We start from the raw sequence: 19,899 nt of genomic DNA on the forward strand, positions 1-19,899 counted from the left end.
CCAGCCCGCTCCTCTCCTCTCCTCGCCCCTGCTCTCCACGCCTCATACTCACATACCACACGCATATACCAGTGGGAGGCTCCTTTGCACAGCATGCCGGCTAGATAATGGGTACCACAACGGCGCCTATTTCTGCCGTGAAGCAGTAATGTGTAAGCATTACTGTGTTTCGGTCTGAAGGGCGCCGTAGCTAGTGAAATTACTGGGCAAATGAGACTTAACATCTTGTCTCAAGGTGACTAGCGCAGTTGTAGTGCCGCTCAGAATTTTTGGGGTTTCAAGAATCCTGAGCGGCACTATATTGTAATGGGTAGGGCGTATCAATTACCATCAGCTGATCGTCCTGCTCGTCTTGTCCCTTATTTTCATAAAAAAAGCAACTTCACACCGCTGCACTATCGCCACCTCTCAGACACCCGCTGTTCACTTCACTTGACTTGTTACATTAGATATTTTGGGTTAAAACGACCGCCGGATTTATGAATTTAAAATGAGTATAATATAGTTGATAATAAATATATATTAATAATACGATTGATTTCTTAGTAGTACTTTTATAATTAACAATAAATATAAAACAAAGAACAAACTTAAATCATACATTTGTTTAAAATTAATAACGTTATGACACAAAAGTTTGCAGCTTTCCAGTTTTTTCATTTCTTATGCACTTTTATGGCTTAGTTCCATCAATGCCTTCTCCATATGGAGACGCGGAATTCGTCCTCAAGTAGAAATTACCTCGTGAACTGAAAACAGTTTTAATTGTTAGAGAAGTTCAATTCAAATATAACTATTTTCACATGTTAAAATGGGCTGAGGGGGAGACACTTGTTGCGAAATCACCCTTTTTTTAAATGAATTTTAGTCACTAAAATTGCAGACCGTACAAATTAAAAGACAACCGCAAAGATTTAATGGAATCGTACATGCAGTAGGTACATAGTATTTCTAATATTGCTATTACATTATATAATAAAAAAAATATATTAATATTTGGTTATTGATGTATTCGACTAGATCAGAATTTAATAATTCATCGCGTGGCGGGTCGTCTCCTATCCTCAAATATGTACGAAGAGAACGATGACTGGTCCATGCGTCAACTCGTGAACGGGTGCTGTTTGTGGTGACAGGTCAACCTGTTATAGTTATTGAATCATTGTATTTGCTGGATGAAATTACTAATTGTGACAGTAATCACGACCATCATGTTCACGAAGCATCCTTAGCTGTAAAGGTTGATGCATCCACTATAACTATGATAATTTATATTTATACATTTAAATCTTTATTACTTTTCATGAAATAATGTAAATTATTTAAACACGACTCATATATCTGCCATTGTAAAATACTCTATTTGATTGAAAAGAGTGGCCGTTGAGTTTCTTCCATGTTCTTCTTCTCATGAGCTCAACTTTTTACGAATATATGGTAAATTCAGTATTAAAAAAGAAATATTGGTAGTGACGATTCAGTAGCGCTTGGTTTAAGTTAATTTGACTTTGAATAGTATACTAACATTCTATAGCAGCCGAGAAAAAAAAGAATAATCGGAAAAGTTGATCAAGTAATGCTTTACAATGTAAGTAATTCATGATAATTCTAAACTTCACCGCTAATACTCTTACGGCCTTACAAATAAAATTGGCATAAAGTTATAACTAAGTATAAACCAAGAATATGTAAAATGTTTACAAATAGACATTTTGCTTACGAATGGTTTGTTCGGACGTATAACGTTTCCCGCGTTTATTTGCAAGGCAGCTTGTCATTAGGAAAACTTAAGAATTATCATTGTATTGACAGTGTTGTCAACGATAATGTTAACATTTTGCATTTTCTTTGTTTATCATCAGTTATAACTTTATACCAAGTTTATTTGTAAGGCCGTTAAACTTGAGACATTATGTTTAAATTTGTATAAAAACTTAACAAGTCCCACTTGTCCGGTAATTTCAAACGAACCACTCCTATCAAACACAATTATAGTGTTTGTATTTGGCAGTAGAGAGATCTCATGTCAATTCTAATAAGCCCAAATACCCTACATTTTTTTATGGAATAGGAGGACAAACGAGCGTACGGGTCACCTGGTGTTAAGTGATCACCGCCGCACACATTCTCTTGCAACACCAGAGTAATCACAGCAGAGTTGCCAGCCTTTAAGGAAGGTGTAAGCGCTTTTTTTGAAGGTACCCATGTCGTATCGTCCCGGAAACACCGCACACACCACAGCTTTGTAGTTCGTGGAAGAAAGCTTCTTCAAAACCGCACTGTGGAGGACCGCCACACATCCAGATAGGAATGATATCCTAACTTGTGGCGTGTCATCACATGGTTCTAATAAGAGGATTATCTTAATAAAGAATCTTACTTGGTGATCTCTCCGATGTAAACTATCTCCGATTTATTAAGGCTGCCTCCTGAGCTCCAATCTTTGCAACTTGACGCTTTAATGGCTGCAAATGCCTCTGGATATTGAAGAGTCTCAACATAGTATTTAGGTGCACGATCGTGGCTGCATCGATCTAAAATAGACAGATAAATAGAAGATTTACTTATTCTTACTAATTATTATTATAAAGGTGGTGTAAAAGAACGAGCTGATTGCGTAAAAAAGATGATTGCGTAATCTTTTTGTACACATTTTCGGTCATTCTATGAAAAGGGTCGTTCTTAGAATAAAATGGGCTAGAGAATTGGTTTGATTTTGGGTCGAATGCACGAAATAGGCTCAAAGCTTAAACCAGGATCTGAAGCTCGTTCAAGAACCTAAAATAATAAATATAATGTTGAAGGAGTGAAGCACTGTTTACTTTAAAATCCACAGATGAGATAAACTCGAGATATCGTGGACTATAAAATCAGTCAAATAACCAAAAATCAAATCAGCCTATTTTGATTGTGAAACAAATGCTTTTTAAGGAGAGGAGATTATTCTTTGTTCTCTTTACAGTCCGAATTTGCCGCCATTTTTTTTTTGCGAACACTACACAGCGAGCACAAATATTGTATTAATATCGGCAGCGTTGCCCCATAGCAATATACCATAGGACATAATACTATGGAAATAACTAAAGTATACTAGTCGCGCCGTATCTATGTCAGTTAATTGTCTAATCTTTTTAACCGCGTATGCTGCAGAACTAAGTCTGTTCGCCAATCCTTCAATATGGGGGCCCCATTGTAATTTGGAATCTAGAGTTATGCCAAGAAATATAGCAGATTCCACCGGTACTATCACCTCTCCGTTTAACAAAAATAAACATCCATATTCATCATATAAATGTTTGCACCTACCGGGCTTCGAACCCGGGACGTCTAGCGCAGTAGGCAGAGTCACTAAACACTGGGCTATTGTATAGGTCGTCAGTATTGCTTGAAACATATATATTAGGTCAGTTACAGCGTAGTATTTATACTGTGTAATACGGGTTAATATGAATAATAATTTTTGTATTTAGTGAATGATCTAATAACTTAAAAGAACACATATTTGAATCTGTCAATGGTGCGGGCTTGGATTCTTTAATTCCTTACCGATGAATATTAATGTTTTGCAATTATCATAGTATTGTTTTTGTTAAGTTACATAAGTAAGCATTACTTTACAAAAATTAGTACATGAGAACTTATAATAAAGCCACAGGCCACAATTTGGTATGTTTATAGATTTAACCCCGTATTCATAATGGTCCGCTAACTTAAAACAGCCGTTAAGGAGTGTTTTTTTTCATTCCGACTTAGGTCAATAGAAGAAGACAGAGTGAGAATTAGCAATGCTTTAAGTTAGCAGACTATTATGAATAAGGGGGATGGTATATTAGGCGTCTATTTCTGCCGTGTAGCAATTATGTGTAAGCATTATGTGTTTCGGTCTGAAGGGTGCCGTAGCTAGAGAAATTACTGGGCAAATGAGACTTAACATCTTATGTCTCAAGGAGACGAGCGCAATTGTAGTGCAAATTGGAATTTTCAAGAATTAGAAATTAGCTATAAGACCATGCAATCATCTTATAAATAAAATAGGGTTCAGAACTTGGTGAGGGAGTAGGGTGCCATAAGGCACACTCGGTTTTGGTGTATATAAAAAAATGTAGTGCCCTGAGCAGTCCAATTTGGGCGAAAGATAAGACCAAACATGATGTTCTCGAAGAAGTTTAGATCAGTCTTCGCATTCATCACAGAAGTAACTGCCAACTCCTATATTTTAAGAAGTGCAATTGTTATGCGTCCAACTTTTGCACTGGTTTCCTTGAATCCAATCTTCTGCTGGTGGTTCAGTGTATTTGTCAGCGCACACTGAACAATAAAAATCTTCTTTCAGATATTTCTTTGCTTGCTTAACTGAGGAACTTTTAGTTTTAGTTTTACTTCAAAGTTTATATTGTAAAGCAGTTAGGGAAAATAAAAACAGAATTCCATCACAAATCGCTATATTATGTACTTACATATTTTACAATTATAAGTTTAAGCTTTCAAATATATATATACTCTCGTAAATATTTAAAAACCTTAACACGGCCGAATAATAAATTTAAAAAAATTTCTTTATTTACTATTAAATATTTACATAAGAGCTTACTATCTAATTATAGAAACAACAATTTAGGCCCTAAATGTAGGTATCAGAAAACTTATTTCTATAACCCTGTCTACGAGTTGATCAGACTTTGTTAAACTTAGCTAATACAATATTATGATCTTAGGAGAAGGGGTCCAGGAAAACAGTGGAAACCCTGGCTATTCGTTGTCAAATTAATTTAATCCGACCAAGATTTTATACACCCTTCGCCAGCCCGCTCCTCTCCTCTCCTCGCCCCTGCTCTCCACGCCTCATACTCACATACCACACGCATATACCAGTGGGAGGCTCCTTTGCACAGGATGCCGGCTAGATAATGGGTACCACAACGGCGCCTATTTCTGCCGTGAAGCAGTAATGTGTAAGCATTACTGTGTTTCGGTCTGAAGGGCGCCGTAGCTAGTGAAATTACTGGGCAAATGAGACTTAACATCTTGTCTCAAGGTGACTAGCGCAGTTGTAGTGCCTGAGCGGCACTATATTGTAATGGGTAGGGCGTATCAATTACCATCAGCTGATCGTCCTGCTCGTCTTGTCCCTTATTTTCATAAAAAAAAGTAACTTCACACCGCTGCACTATCGCCACCTCTCAGACACCCGCTGTTCACTTCACTTGACTTTTTACATTAAATATTTTGGGTTAAAACGACTGCCGCATTTATGAATTTAAAATGTGTATAATATAGTTGATAATAAATTTATATTAATAATACGATTGATTTCTTAGTAGTAGGCTTTTATAATTACTTTTTTAAAACTTAAATCATACATTTTTTTAAAATTAATAACGTTATGACACAAAATTTTACAGCTTTCCAGTTTTTTTATTTATGTACTTTTATGGCTTAGTTCCATCAATGCCTTCTCCATATGGAGACGCGGAATTCGTCCTCAAGTAGAAATTACCTCGTGAACTGAAAACAGTTTTAATTGTTAGAGAAGTTAAATTCAAATATAACTATTTTCACATTTTAAAATGGGCTGAGGGAGAGACACTCGTTGCGAAATCACCTTTTTTTTAAAGTGAATTTTAGTCACTAAAATTGCAGACCGTACAGATTAAAAGACAACCGCAAAGATTTAATGGAATCGTACATGCAGTAGGTACATAGTATTTCTAATATTGCTATTACATTATATAATAAAAAAATTATATTAATATTTGGTTATTGATGTATTCGACTAGATCAGAATTTAATAATTCATCGCGTGGCGGGTCGTCTCCTATCCTCAAATATGTGCGAAGAGAACGATGACTAGTCCATGCGTCAACTCGTGAACGGGTGCTGCTTGTGGTGACAGGTCAACCTGTTATAGTTATTGAATCATTGTATTTGCTGGATAAAATTACTAATTGTGACCAGTAATCACGACCATCATGTTCACGAAGCATCCTTAGCTGTAAAGGTTGATGCATCCACTATGACTATGATAATTTATATTTATACATTTAAATCTTTATTACTTTTCATGAAATAATGTATATTATTGAAACACGACCCATCTATTGGATGCAGCACCGTACAAACAAATTTATTATGTATATTACTGCCATTGTAAAATACTCTATTTGATTGAAAAGAGTTGCCGTTTAGTTTACTTGTATGTGCTCCTTCTCATGAGCTCAACTTTTTACGAATATATGGTAAAATCAGTAATTGAAAAGAAATATTTGTAGTGACGATTCAGTAGCGCTTGGTTTAAGTTAATTTGACTTTGAATAGTATAATAACATTCTATAGCAGCCGAGAAAAAAAATAATAATCGGAACAGTTGATCAAGTAATGCTTTACAATGTAAGTAATTCATGATAATTCTAAACTTCACCGCTAATACTCTTACGGCCTTACAAATAAAATTGGCATAAAGTTATAACTAAGCATAAACCAAGAATATGTAAAATGTTTACAAATAGACATTTTGCTTACGAATGGTTTGTTCGGACGTATAACGTTTCCCGCGTTTATTTGCAAGGCAGCTTGTCATTAGGAAAACTTAAGAATTATCATTGTATTGACAGTGTTGTCAACGATAATGTAAACATTTTGCATTTTCTTTGTTTATCATCAGTTATAACTTTATACCAAGTTTATTTGTAAGGCCGTTAAACTTGAGACATTATGTTTAAATTTGTATAAAAACTTAACAAGTCCCACTTGTCCGGTAATTTCAAACGAACCACTCCTATCAAACACAATTATAGTGTTTGTATTTGGCAGTAGAGAGATCTCAAGACAATTCTAATAAGCCCAAATACCCTACATTTTTTTATGGAATAGGAGGACAAACGAGCGTACGGGTCACCTGGTGTTAAGTGATCACACATTCTCTTGCAACACCAGAGTAATCACAGCAGAGTTGCCAGCCTTTAAGGAAGGTGTAAGCGCTTTTTTTGAAGGTACCCATGTCGTATCGTCCCGGAAACACCGCACACACCACAGCTTTGTAGTTCGTGGAAGAAAGCTTCTTCAAAACCGCACTGTGGAGGACCGCCACACATCCAGATGGGAATGATATCCTAACTTGTGGCGTGTCATCACATGGTTCTAATAAGAGGATTATCTTAATAAAGAATCTTACTTGGTGATCTCTCCGATGTAAACTATCTCCGATTTATTAAGGCTGCCTCCTGAGCTCCAATCTTTGCAACTTGACGCTTTAATGGCTGGAAATGCCTCTGGATATTGAAGAGTCTCAACATAGTATTTAGGTGCACGATCGTGGCTGCATCGATCTAAAATAGACAGATAAATAGAAGATTTACTTATTCTTACTAATTATTATTATAAAGGTGGTGTAAAAAAACGAGCTGATTGCCTAAAAAAGATGATTCCGTAATCTTTTTGTACACATTTTCGGTCATTCTATGAAAAGGGTCGTTCTTAGAATAAAATGGGCTAGAGAATTGGTTTGATTTTGGGTCGAATGCACGAAATAGGCTCAAAGCTTAAACCAGGATCTGAAGCTCGTTCAAGAACCTAAAATAATAAATATAATGTTGAAGGAGTGAAGCACTGTTTACTTTAAAATCCACAGATGAGATAAACTCGAGATATCGTGGACTATAAAATCAGTCAAATAACCAAAAATCAAATCAGCCTATTTTGATTGTGAAACAAATGCTTTTTAAGGAGAGGAGATTACTCTTTGTTCTCTTTACAGTCCGAATTTGCCGCCATTTTTTTTTTGCGAACACTACACAGCGAGGAATTGCAATCGGAATCAAGATAGTTAAGGGAACTGCTAAACAGAAATAAAAATTGAAATTGATAAGTGTCATTTCCTTACCCTCGATGAAAAAAGTGAATTTGATTTGATTTGAATATTCGTTATAAGATGGCTACATACACTAGCATTATTGAAAAAATATAAATAATCTCCGGTCGCGTTCATGAGTTATCTTCTTGTCATTCCCAATATTCAGTCTATCTCCGATTGTGGCCTATTTGAGGTAAAAAATCGTACTTATCGTTGACTGTTCTGTTCCAATAAACTAATCGACAGTAACTCATCTTATCCGTACAAGCTGTCTGGAAATTGCAAGAGTGAACTGGCGATAAGAATGACTTATTGGGTATATTGGGACAGCTTCAGATTATTGATAGCTAATTACTGGCAGTAGAAGGTAGAAATTTATCTCTATTTGTAGATTGGGAATGGCCGTTAGTCAGTTTGTGTACTGGGCCATTAATAATTTTATGTTTAAGGAAAAGGCGAAAACGAGCATACGGGTCATCTGATGGTAAGTCATCACCGTAGCCTATATTCTCATGCAGAAGAATCACAAGAGCGTTGCTGGCGTTATAAAAGCTTCGAATTAACCTACATATGAATTCAAAAACCGAAAACACATTGGTACGTGACGGGCGAGCATCGAACCGGGGTCTCCGTGGTAAAAAATATTTAAAACTTTCATTGGTTCAATGTAATTCTCCGGTTTTAACAGAAAAAGATGTGACTGTCTCATATATAAGACGATCAAAGTAGTGAAGGAATGAATTCAAAAAATCCTTCCTATTTCGGTTAATAAATATGGCGCCTAGAACCATGTCGCGTATTTAAACAAAAATCTTGATACTTGGAGCCATAAATAGGGTGGTAAATTCAAAATAATTTACGTTATTTTCTTATGCGCTACGCAAGAAGAGGTTGTAGAATTTTTTTATTCATCAGAGATCTAGTTTCATTATATAGGTAAACAATATTTATTTATGCATTTTTAGCATTAAAAAAGCCAGTCCTTGTTACCATAATATCATCCAAAGGAGTGGTATTATGAAAACGGATGATGTAATGTTGTACTGAATTTCATTACAACACTCGTTTGGATGATGTAATGGTTATTAGGACATTGGGTGTTTTAATGTTTGCAACAGCTCACTGTTTTAGAATCTTTAATAGAGGATTTAAAGCATGGGTGTAGATAAACAACTTTATAGTTCCGAAACTATACGTCATATCAATTTTTTTACCTATTAATTTTGCTTTCAATGTTGCTGTAAGGTGAAAATCACATTTTTGTGATATTAACAGCCCTTCAAAACCGGAAACAACAGTATTAAACGCGAAGATAAAGGATCTAGTAAAACATTCCTTATAGTGAAATTTGGATAGAAATTATTATTTAGATTTTATTGAAGCTTTTTATAAAGTACATCATATTAATTATCCCATACATACCGTCGGCATTCAGTAATTCATAGTTACGTGGCGGACAGCCTGGTTGTAAATTCATATCGCAGTTAGCCCATATATCAACATTGCCAATACTATCTGTTATTCCGTATGTTCCTGGGTCTGTGTGAATTACATCAACATATTCGGCACAGTTAGCTTCCAAGCCCTTCATAGAAAGCGCACCCGAGTAAAGTGGACCTGAGGGATCTAGTCCAGTTATTCTAAAAGTATAAATGGTCGGACATAACATACCATACACCACGACAAATATTTAGTAAGTAAATATTATCAAAGTGTTTAAATAGCAGTTTTGAATTAAATGCTAGGCTATATAAAGCATAATAGAATTTGGAAGATAATTCTCTTGTTGATTTATTAGTCGTTAAAAGGCATAAACGGCATTTATTTTCTCAAAATTAATTCCTTTAGGATTCCTTTTGATGTCATTTCTAATACTACTACTATTACCGCTTCGGATAGAAATTGCGGTCTGAGAGTTAAGGAACGGCGCAAGAAACTCTTCCAGCATTCTTTTTTTGTGCTCTTTTTAATAAAATATACAAAATTATTTTTTTATACTACACCGCTAATATTTGCGAATTCAATACAAAAAAAATATAAAATTCTCGAACTATAATTAATATAATTAAATTACCAACTTAGTATTAAGACTTAAATAATGTAAAATTTTTATATGTGTTTTTAATTCTATTGGTGGTTCGAATAAAATAATATAAAAAAACTATTGATTATTGTAAGTAGTTATTTTAGCATTTACTTTTATGCCATGTTTAATATGTTATTTGAAAACCAAGAATTGTAAGTAAAGCACATATAAGATAAAATTTAAAACTCAGAACCTGCCAACAATTTTGCCTTCCTTTTTGACTTGCTTGCCAGCGTATCCCATAAGATGAGCACCTAAAGAGTGCGCTATCAACTGTAAATTTTGTATATCTAATCCGTTATTGCTCATAGTGATTATGGCTGATCCAAGTTGTGCACCAATCTGAAAAATGTTTCAAATAGCTGCAATATATTTATATACTAGAATAATGAACCTAAAACTAAAAACCTTAAAATATATAATATAATAACTAAAATATATAGTGAAAAAGAGTCAAGGCAAGGTGCCGAAGATACTGGCAGCGTTCTTCCTTTGAATTGCCAGACTAATTCTTTGTCCGAGGTAACTGCCAGCTCTTCGGTCTCCTGTGATGTCGACTAACCTTTTTGCTATTTCCTAAAAAAGCCTTATAGCGCTAGGACCATGTGTCTCGGCACCGAATGGGACAAAATCATATTCGAAACCTAGCATACTTTAGCCCAATATAATATATTTTTGACAGTGACAGATAGACAGGGTGAAGATGTCCATAAAAGACGAAGTCTCCCTAGCATCGACACACATTTTTCATCTTCATCTTCATCCTCTCTCCTTCCTACAAGCACACAGCCGGTCCGAGGTTCGAGTCTCCTTATGAGACGCGCGACTGTTGTTGCATAGTCTGCCTCGGCCAGTTTGCGGCCTCAACGGCCCACGTTCTTAAGTCGCTGTAAAAGCCTTCAAGGCTGACAGCATAGTGTTTTTAGTCGGTAGGGGTCGGTCCGACATATCTTTCGGGGTCTTCAATACCTAAATGTATTTACCTACTCTCTAACGTCGACACACTTTCGCTGCAACGGTTGACGAGTTAGGTCGTTATTCTGCCCAATTTCTGTCTGAATATTAGTCATTGTGTTATTTGAAATTTATTCTTAGAAGGTTAGCAAATTGTTATATTTAATTTTACAATTAGTTATTTAGAACGGCGGAATTAAAATTTGTTATTAAAAACCACTTTTGATCTTATATCCTAGAATAAAATAGAATAATGTATACGCTTAATAAAATATTTGCAATACATGAAGTAAAAAGCATCACTACGAGAACGTATACCAAGAGTACTGGCAGCACTTCAGCCATGAATAGATAGGCTTATCCGTTGGCCGAAAATAATGCCTGGGCTTGGTTTCCAGGAGGAGCTTTGTCGATTGAGACCAATAACGTTCAATACTTATAGACAAAACAGGTCGTAGAAACAAAGTCGAAATATGGAACATGCCACAAATTACACCACAATAAGCTACGACTGCTGTATCTATACATTGCCGCTTTTACTCCAGTTGTTTTAAATATTCTTGGTAATAATAAGCAGCAATGTAAAACATTTACTCAGTTACGTATTTTGAATATAGAACCCAATTCGGACAGTGACAGTTGACACACGACTAACGTGAAAATTGTGCTTACATTGTCTTTAAGCACACTTTTGCCGTTCCGCCATCAGACTGCGAATGATATAGTGTTTAATATTTTAAAGATATGTTCCTATATGTGCGTAACAGCACAAAGATGTAAGACTAATTAAGACCGACATGTTTATGACGCTGTCTTCGGCAAAATTAGCAGATTTACTTATGTACAATAATAATTAAATATAAATATGTTATTAAGTTAAAATATGTTATTAAATTAGTAATTTTAAATGTTATTACTGTATAAATATATAGAGAAAAAAAAATTGTACTTCGTATTATTGACCTTGCCTTGATGAAGTTTTTTGTCCAGTCGTCGTAAGTACAAACCGGTTTTTTCTTTAGAAGCATACAGACATAAGAATTGTTTTCATAATGTTCATATAATACTCCTATAATGCCTTTATTAATGTACAGCGTATGCTGATTGATGCATCTACTATCTTATTTTATCTTACTTATATCTATCTATCTATATATATATATCATCTACTATCTTACTTATCTTTCTAATTTTTGACTTGCTCGTGTTAGTAATGACATTGAACCTATTATATGGCATCGCTTCACATAGATTGTAATTAAAATAATTTTATGTTTTTTGATCTAATAACTTAAATTAACCTTTTAAAATTTTTACTTTATGGCAAAAGTATCACTAAATTTCTAAGCCCATTATAATTGGTCCAGAGACTATTGAAGTGAACCTTTTCTCGATTTCATCATTTATGATCAATGTGAGAAAGCTCATGGTTTGCTCAGAGGGCAATGGAGAGGGCTATGCTCGGAGATTCCCTGCGAGATCGAATCCTAAATGAGGAAATCCGTAGGAGAACCAAAGTCACCAAATGATTACGAAACTGAAGTGGTAGTGTGCGGGGACCGTAGTTGGAAGGACAGATGGCCGGTGGTGCAGAAAAGTGTACTATTGTGACGACTTTGCGGCTGCAGCGAGTTTTTAACTTCCCAAATCGGCAGTTCCCCAGGGCACTAGATTTCAGAGACAGCAAAACCGAGTGCACCGTACGGCACCCTACTCCCTCACCAAGTTCTGACTCTCATTTTATTTATAAGATGGTTTATTTTGCATGGTCTTATAGCTTGTTTCAATAGCTTTCAGATACATTCACTCAAATCATCCTAATTATAAGCAATCAAGTGATACATTATTAGCTCCTTAGTACCTACATATAGTCAACACTGACCTGTATTTCAGCAATTTTTTGTGCCTATCTGAAGCGCCACTCGCGGGCAGCCAGAGAACTAGTTTTGACGTATAATAGTCAGGCTGCGAGAGAAGCGTACAATACTCTGAAGTATTTTTGCATTTTGAATTAATTTCGGTCGTTTTCCGTATACTTTAGAAATCAACGTAAAAAAGTAAACATTCTTTTTTGTAAATAGTTTTCCTATCGATGTTTGTTAAGCTGAGGTTGCCATTACTGGCGCCCAAATGGCGTATATCAAACAGGCACAAAAGAACTTTGACAGCCGCCAGTCCAGTGGTATATAGTAGAGGTCAGTGATTTTCATTGTTAAACTACAAACTAACGCACAGAATCACAAATCAAAATTGGTCATGCATTTTTGTACCGTCTGCAGTCTAACATAAGGTAGTATATTCTATGTCTATGGTTATACATAAAGTTTAGTTCAGCTTTAAATTTATTTTTACCTTCATTGCTTGAGGTACACCTGACGCCACATATCCTGCTGCAGCTCCCAGCATGCCGGTGCTGGCTTCTTTTTCCCAATCGAGAAGTATAAAATTAACTTTGCCATAGTCGATATAAGATTGGATAACAATTGTTGTAACAGGGCCATCTTTTTTGGCGCCAAAGCCAAATGTGTAAATGACAGTTGAACGACTTGCATCAAAACATGAAGAGTTTAATATTGGCAATGGTTCTGATAAAGGCGTAACTGTATAATCGTCGATACTGGAAAGAAGTAAATAAGTTAGAGTTTTTATTTTGCAATGAGAAAGCTCATGGTCGCTCAGAGGGCAATGGAGAGGGCTATGCTCGGAGTTTCCCTGCGAGATCGAATCAGAAATGAGGAGATCCGTAGGAGAACCAAAGTCCAAATGATTGCGAAACTGAAGTGGAAGTGGGCAGGGCACATAGTTCGACGGACAGATGGCCGTTGGGGCAGTAAAGTCCTCGAATGGCCACCACGTACCGGAAGACGTAGAGTCGGTAGCCCCCCCACAAGATGGACCGTCGATCTGGTCGAGATCGCCGGAATACGTTGGATGAGGGCAGCGCAGGACCGATTGTCGTGGAAATCTTTGGAGTAGGCTTTTGTCCAGCAGTGGACGTCTTCCGGATGATGATGATGATTTTGCAATGGACTGTTCACAGTCAGTATAACTCATTATAATCTAGGTAAAGAAATGGGGTCAGCCCTTAATCTTAATATATGTGAATGTATTGTTTCCGTTTTTACACGCTTTTTATTAGCTTCAACTGTATGTATTTGTTTGTAACCGACTCAATTGGGCGCAATTTTGACCCACTATAAACGCCCAGATTTCGTTCAAACTTCGTAGATTTACCGAGGACCGATGACAATACATTTATTTTCAATTTGAAAAATTTTTTTTTTTTTGTTAATTTTTATAATTTTCATCTACTTTTACATTTTCTATTTTTCAGTTCGGTTTTCTATAAAAAGCGTGTTTTTTTTAGTTTTTTAAACTATTATTTATTATATTGAGCTTATATTGAACATTTAACCAAACAAACTACTGGCTCTTCATTTATTAGGTAATAATAATAATAAAATATTTTATTAATTACTTTATTAATTTATTAATTGAATTAAAATAAAACATACAATAAAGCCCTCTTCTAATATTATAAATGTGAATGTAAGTTTGTTTGTTACGGTTTCACGCCTAAACCACTGAACCGATTTTGATAAAATTTAGTACGGAGATAGACGAAAAAGGACATAGGCTGCCTTTTATTAAAATAAATGGAGGGGTTGAAATAGGGGATGAAAGTTCGTCACTATCGAAGATAAAACCGTGAAAATTTGTATTTAGGCACTTGATAAAAAATAATTAATAATTGATAATTTTTTATACTGACCTACATGGGGATGATATAGGAGATTAAAGTTCACAGGGAAATACTTTTAAAGTGACTGTCCACAATGATAAGGGATATGCGTCATGTCATAGAAGAGAAAAGGAAAGAGCAGTTTGTATGTATATTATTAGAAAAGTATCCTAAAAGATAAAAGCTGTCCCAAGTTACTATTTCACGCGGACAAAGTCGCGGGAAAAGCTAGTATTAAAATAATACTACACATCAGCCACCAGCTCGGCATATGCTGGCACATACATTATGGCATGCACATCACCGATCTTGCGCTTGAGCCGGATAAAGATAGATGGATATAGATTATCTTGCCATAGACCATGGTTTAAGGGAATTATTTTACTTTTCAATTGCATGAAATATTTATAACTATAAGTTTATATACTAATATAATAATTAAATTATTAAAACTGTCGTGAGACATTATTTACTTATTTATTAATACGGCTTTACTCACGTTTTATAGCACAAGTCCGCAGTATGAGACGGGATCATAGAGTATAATAATATATAGGGAAAAGAGAGCCCTCTCTACGCATTATGAGCTGTCTATTTGAAAACTAGCGCCATCTGGAGATTGGCCCCGAAAATAACTATATATATGCTCGAAATTATAAAATTCATTTTTTATGTTCTGACACAATTAAATAACTAACTCTACTCTTTAATGTAGGTATTACAGTTTTTTACCATGTTGAAATTGCGCGTAGGGTTAGTTATCTAATTTTGTCACATCATGGAATATAAAGAATAGATTTAGTAGTGTAAATATACAAAACGGAACACGAGAGCTACACACATGTGCAAACGCTAGACGTAGCCGCCATTTTATGACCAGGGGGCAGTAACACAATTATAGAAAAGTTGAAAGGTTTCAAAGCGAGTGACAGCTGCCAAAGCTTTCATTTTCGGGCCAACTAACAGATGGCACTACAGTCTTCGTCTGTCCCACCCCTGGACGGGACGTTATCACGAACCCACTACACTCACCCAGATGAAGGACCTCCGAATGTCCGAAACTAGTCGGTACCCACACCGATAAAACGTGAGTAAAGCCGTGTTAATAAATAAACTAACATAATATTATAACAGAAATAAGAAGCTAATTCAAAATTTAATTTGATGTAGTCCTATAAATTTAGAACATAAATCATAATCTAATAGATTATGATCGGGACTAGATGATGTTACCAGTTTTCAGTTCTAATGAAGTATGAAACGTAAACTATGATTTTTTATGGAAAAGGAGTACAACAAACGAGCGTATGGATCACCTGATGTTAAGTGATCACCGCCGCCTACATTCTCTTGCAACACCAGAGGATTAGCAGGAGCGTTACCGGCCTTTTTGAAAAGTGTACACGCTTTTACACTGCACAAGGAAGCAAAAATCGCTCTGTAAAGATTCAAATTCAAATATTTTTATTCAAAATAGGATGTGACATCACTTATTGAAAGTCAAAAAAACTACCACCCATTCCAAAATGAATGGGCGCAACAAACTCAGCGGGCTTTTTTTATATCGAATAAATATGTTTACAAAGTAATATTGTACAATTATACTTATTATTTAATAGCCTGAGGGCGGTCACTCCATTCCCAATCTCTGGTATCATTAAGAAACGCCGGACATCCAGATGGTGGGGATGATATTTTTATTTGTGGCGTGTCGTGTGGAAGGAGTCAGGTTATTTGACCTGCTCTACCGAACACTCCCCGTGATAAATGCGGTAGAAGACACACAATGAAGCGACGTCTCTACGCAACGCCAAATGATCGAGCCGTTCACAGAGCTCTGGGTTCCCGACAATTCGAGCAGCTCTCCGTTGCAAGCGGTTTGTCATTTATATATACATGTCCTTCATCATGCTGGCCTTTATTCGATTGAAGCGCACTGAACCCGCTCAGGGTGTGTCATTGATTTCATGCTGAGAAGAATCAGCGAAAAAAAAAGCGCAATGTTGCGTTTTGACCGCCACGTTCTGACTGCCCTCTGTGTGTCATGTTGTCAAGACTTGGTACATTATTCGGTATATATTTTGGTTCCTTTGCACCGGATGCCGACTAGATTATGGGTATTACTGTGTTTCGCAAGGTGACGAAAGCAGCTGTAGTGCCGCTCACAATTTTAGTTTTTTTTTTTTTCAATTATCTTGAGCGGCACTGCATTGTAATGGGCAGGGCGTATCAATTACCATCAGGTGAACATCCTGCTCGTCTCGTCACTTATTTTCATGAAAAGTTTTTATAAAGAACGCAATACTTCGAAACTCAAACCGCTCTCTGTCTGCGAGGGCTCTAAGAATTCCGGCACCCTATTCATTTTTAAATCCTGTTTTCTTTTCTATTTCATTTTTAAAATCTCCAGGTCACCTTTTAAATTACGTGAAAATATTCTAGATCTTTTGCCTTAGGAGAGAAATTATTCGAATAATTTCCTCAACCGCTTTGACCGCCGTTTGAAAACGAAAACCACGTGGTCTGCCAGATATTTTTCTGTCACAAACGGGTTTTATTTTTTCGTAATCATTACACTGCATTTGAATATCACAAGAGTATTCATATAAGAGGAATAGGTTCCAAATAGAAACAAATTCAGCAATTATTATAATTAGAATGATAGTATTTTATCTTCACGCCTCAATAAGGCTTCTGGAAACCCAAGCGCTGGCAGCTATTTCGGTCAACTGATAGTCTTGCTATCCAACGCGGAAATGCTGCCAGTATTCTTGGTACGCTTCCACGTAATGATAGTTTTAATTTTATGTAGTCATAGTATTGTAAATATTGTTATAAGAGTTGTTTCAATATATTATTATTTTGAGTAAAGTAAGTATGTTTAAGTTTATTCCCCTTTTTCCCCATAGCTACTGCCAGATACTCAAACTTTATAATAGAGACAAGCAGGTCACACCAAAACAATGTTTTACAAATTTTTTTCACTGTCCTAATTTTTTTATCTATACACATAATAAATTCAACGTAAAACTATACATAAATTTTTTTAAAACGATACTTGCTGTGTTTATACCGAATCCAAGCAGTGCTCTATAGAGTTTTTGTCTGTTTGTTTGTATCATACATACAACGGACAAAACGCAAATCGACTGAATCGATTTAATTTACATATTGCATGAATATTAACAAGAGTTAAATGCAATCGTGGACGCTATCACTGGCCGATGCAAATATAATAACAATATTTTAACATACCGCTGAATTCCATCTGCGCACGACACGCCACAAGTTAGGATATCATCCCCACCATCTGGATGTGTGGCGGTCCTCCACAGTGCGGTTTTCAAGGAGCTTTCTTTCAAGTACTACACAGCTGTGGAATGGACTTCCTTGTCCGGTGTTTCCGGGACGATACGACATGGGTACATTCAAAAAAGCGCGTAAACTTTCCTTAAAGGCCCGCAGATGGGCGGCGGTGATCTATTAACACCAGGTGACCCCTACGCTCGTGTGTCCTCCTTTTCCGTAAAAAAAATCCTATGAACTCTATCTGTAATAAGCAAAAATCAAAAAAAATTACAGATTATATAAGATAACCATTCTTATTTACGATACACTTCCTAGTTACAATTTTAAATGAAATAAATTATTAAATATTTCACCTTTTACGATAACATCGCAGATATGCGCCTTCAGCGAACATTAAAGCATCTGAAATAATGTTTATATATTACAATATCAATTTGTTTTTACATTAAAATGATATTATATTAAAACACTCACATATATTAAATAATAAATTCAAAAGAACCATGTTTATTCTCTGTTATTTTGCCAGAAATGTGTATTGATTGAAATCTACATTTGAAATGCAACTGTAATTGAAGATTCAACAGTTTTATATATTCGCGCGTATTCTTGTAGAGTTTTAGTCGACATGAATTAATTGTAACCTTAAATAATTAGGTTTTCCCAATGTACTCACCATGAAACGAATTAATTGATTTCGGAGCACCCGCATTTTATATTTTACCGGCCTAACAAATAAACTTGGTATAAAGTTATAACTGAGAGTAATTTAAGAATACGAAAATGTTGACTATATCGCTGACAACCTGTCAATACAATGATAATTCTGAACTTTTCCAAATGTCAAGCAGTAAACGCGGGAAACGTTATACGTCAAGATTATACAAAATGTTTACAAAGACATTGGTTTATTCGGCCGTGTAACGTTTCCCGCGTTTTCTGCTTGACATTTGGAAAAGTTCAGAATTATCATTGTATTGACAGGTTGTCAGCGATAAAGTCAATATTTTCGTATTCTTTAATTACTCTCAGTTATAACTTTATACCAAGTTTATTTGGTAGGCCGTAAGGGTTTGTTGCATCATTGAATTATAAATGTATTATTCTTCAAAATAGTTTCTTTAGTCGATGTTAAGATTATAGTAACAACCCTGTGATGCGCCAGGACTACTTGCTTGATAAATAGTTATCCACCAGTGGGAGGCTTTTTTGCTAAAGGCATAAAAGGCATTTATTTTCTTAAAATTGATTCCTTCAGAATTCTTTTAAATATCATTTCGTACTAGACACTACTACCGCTTCGGAAACAAATGGTGATCTGAGACAGAAGAAGCGCTGCAAGAAACTCTCTGCTAAGAAGAAGCTAGATGATTATCACGTTAGCGCCTTTTTTGCCGTTCGGTTCTGAAGGGCGCCGTAGTTGCTTAAACTACTGGTCCAAATGAGACTTAACAACCTATGTCTTAAAGTGACGAGCGTAATTACAATGCTGCCATTGACGTCACACATCTAGACTTACAATCACGCTCATAAATTGTCTAAAGCAAAACTCTGATTTGTTCCTGTTTCGCCCCGGGTTTTCGTCCCATATTCCTGTTTTGTCCCACTTTTTAAAAAGCTATTTTAGTACAGCCAGAAAAAAAATGTGAATTACAACAATATTCTAGATAGATATAGAGATATATTATATATAAGAGCAATAGTTTACCCAAGACAAAACGATGGCATGAAAGGAGTTCATAAACCTATTACAGGATATTATGTTCTTGCAGATTGCGGCACAGCTATCTTAGGTTGTCTCAAAAGTAGAACGATAAATCTTGGCACAAAAATATCATAAACGAACCAAGTACATAGTAAAATTATCTTGATTCCGAGGTCCATGCATCAAGATGAAGGTGGAGAAAGTGGTAGATAAAAATTAAGATTTTAAGGATAAATAAGATAAAGATAAAGCAT

The 19,899-nt window shown here is 35.6% G+C and overlaps 1 protein-coding gene across 3 annotated transcripts; it reads right to left on the bottom strand.

The window, feature by feature from the left end:
• Positions 1-538: 538 nt before the first annotated feature.
• On the bottom strand, positions 539-18,493 carry LOC126971658 (lipase member H-B-like). Of its 3 annotated transcripts, none has more exons than XM_050818039.1 (7): positions 18,415-18,493; positions 18,294-18,342; positions 13,242-13,506; positions 10,129-10,277; positions 9,272-9,489; positions 2,381-2,534; positions 539-749 (listed from the first exon to the last, which is right to left on the bottom strand). In XM_050818039.1, the coding sequence occupies exons 1-7, from the start codon at positions 18,443-18,445 to the stop codon at positions 674-676; spliced, it is 942 nt and encodes a 313-aa protein (XP_050673996.1). In that variant the 5' UTR covers positions 18,446-18,493; the 3' UTR covers positions 539-673. The 3 variants fall into 3 exon arrangements, with proteins under 3 accessions (XP_050673996.1, XP_050673995.1, XP_050673997.1); XM_050818038.1 differs by lacking the exon at positions 2,381-2,534 and adding an exon at positions 7,172-7,325; XM_050818040.1 differs by lacking the exons at positions 539-749; positions 2,381-2,534 and adding exons at positions 5,311-5,505; positions 7,172-7,325.
• Between the last annotated feature and the right edge of the window lie 1,406 nt (positions 18,494-19,899).

The sequence above is a fragment of the Leptidea sinapis genome, chromosome 24 (assembly GCF_905404315.1).
Source record: "Leptidea sinapis chromosome 24, ilLepSina1.1, whole genome shotgun sequence".
Taxonomy (NCBI): domain Eukaryota; kingdom Metazoa; phylum Arthropoda; class Insecta; order Lepidoptera; family Pieridae; genus Leptidea; species Leptidea sinapis.

Excerpts from the sequence above, each read along its gene's own strand:
- LOC126971658 (XM_050818039.1), bottom strand. The coding sequence starts at position 18,445 with ATGGTTCTTTTGAATTTATTATTTAATATAT. Across the intron at positions 18,343-18,414 it reads GAATTTATTATTTAATATAT|ATGCTTTAATGTTCGCTGAA; the intron begins GTGAGTGTTTTA and ends ACATTATTTCAG. Across the intron at positions 9,490-10,128 it reads GAAGGCAAAATTGTTGGCAG|AATAACTGGACTAGATCCCT; the intron begins GTTCTGAGTTTT and ends TTATACTTTTAG.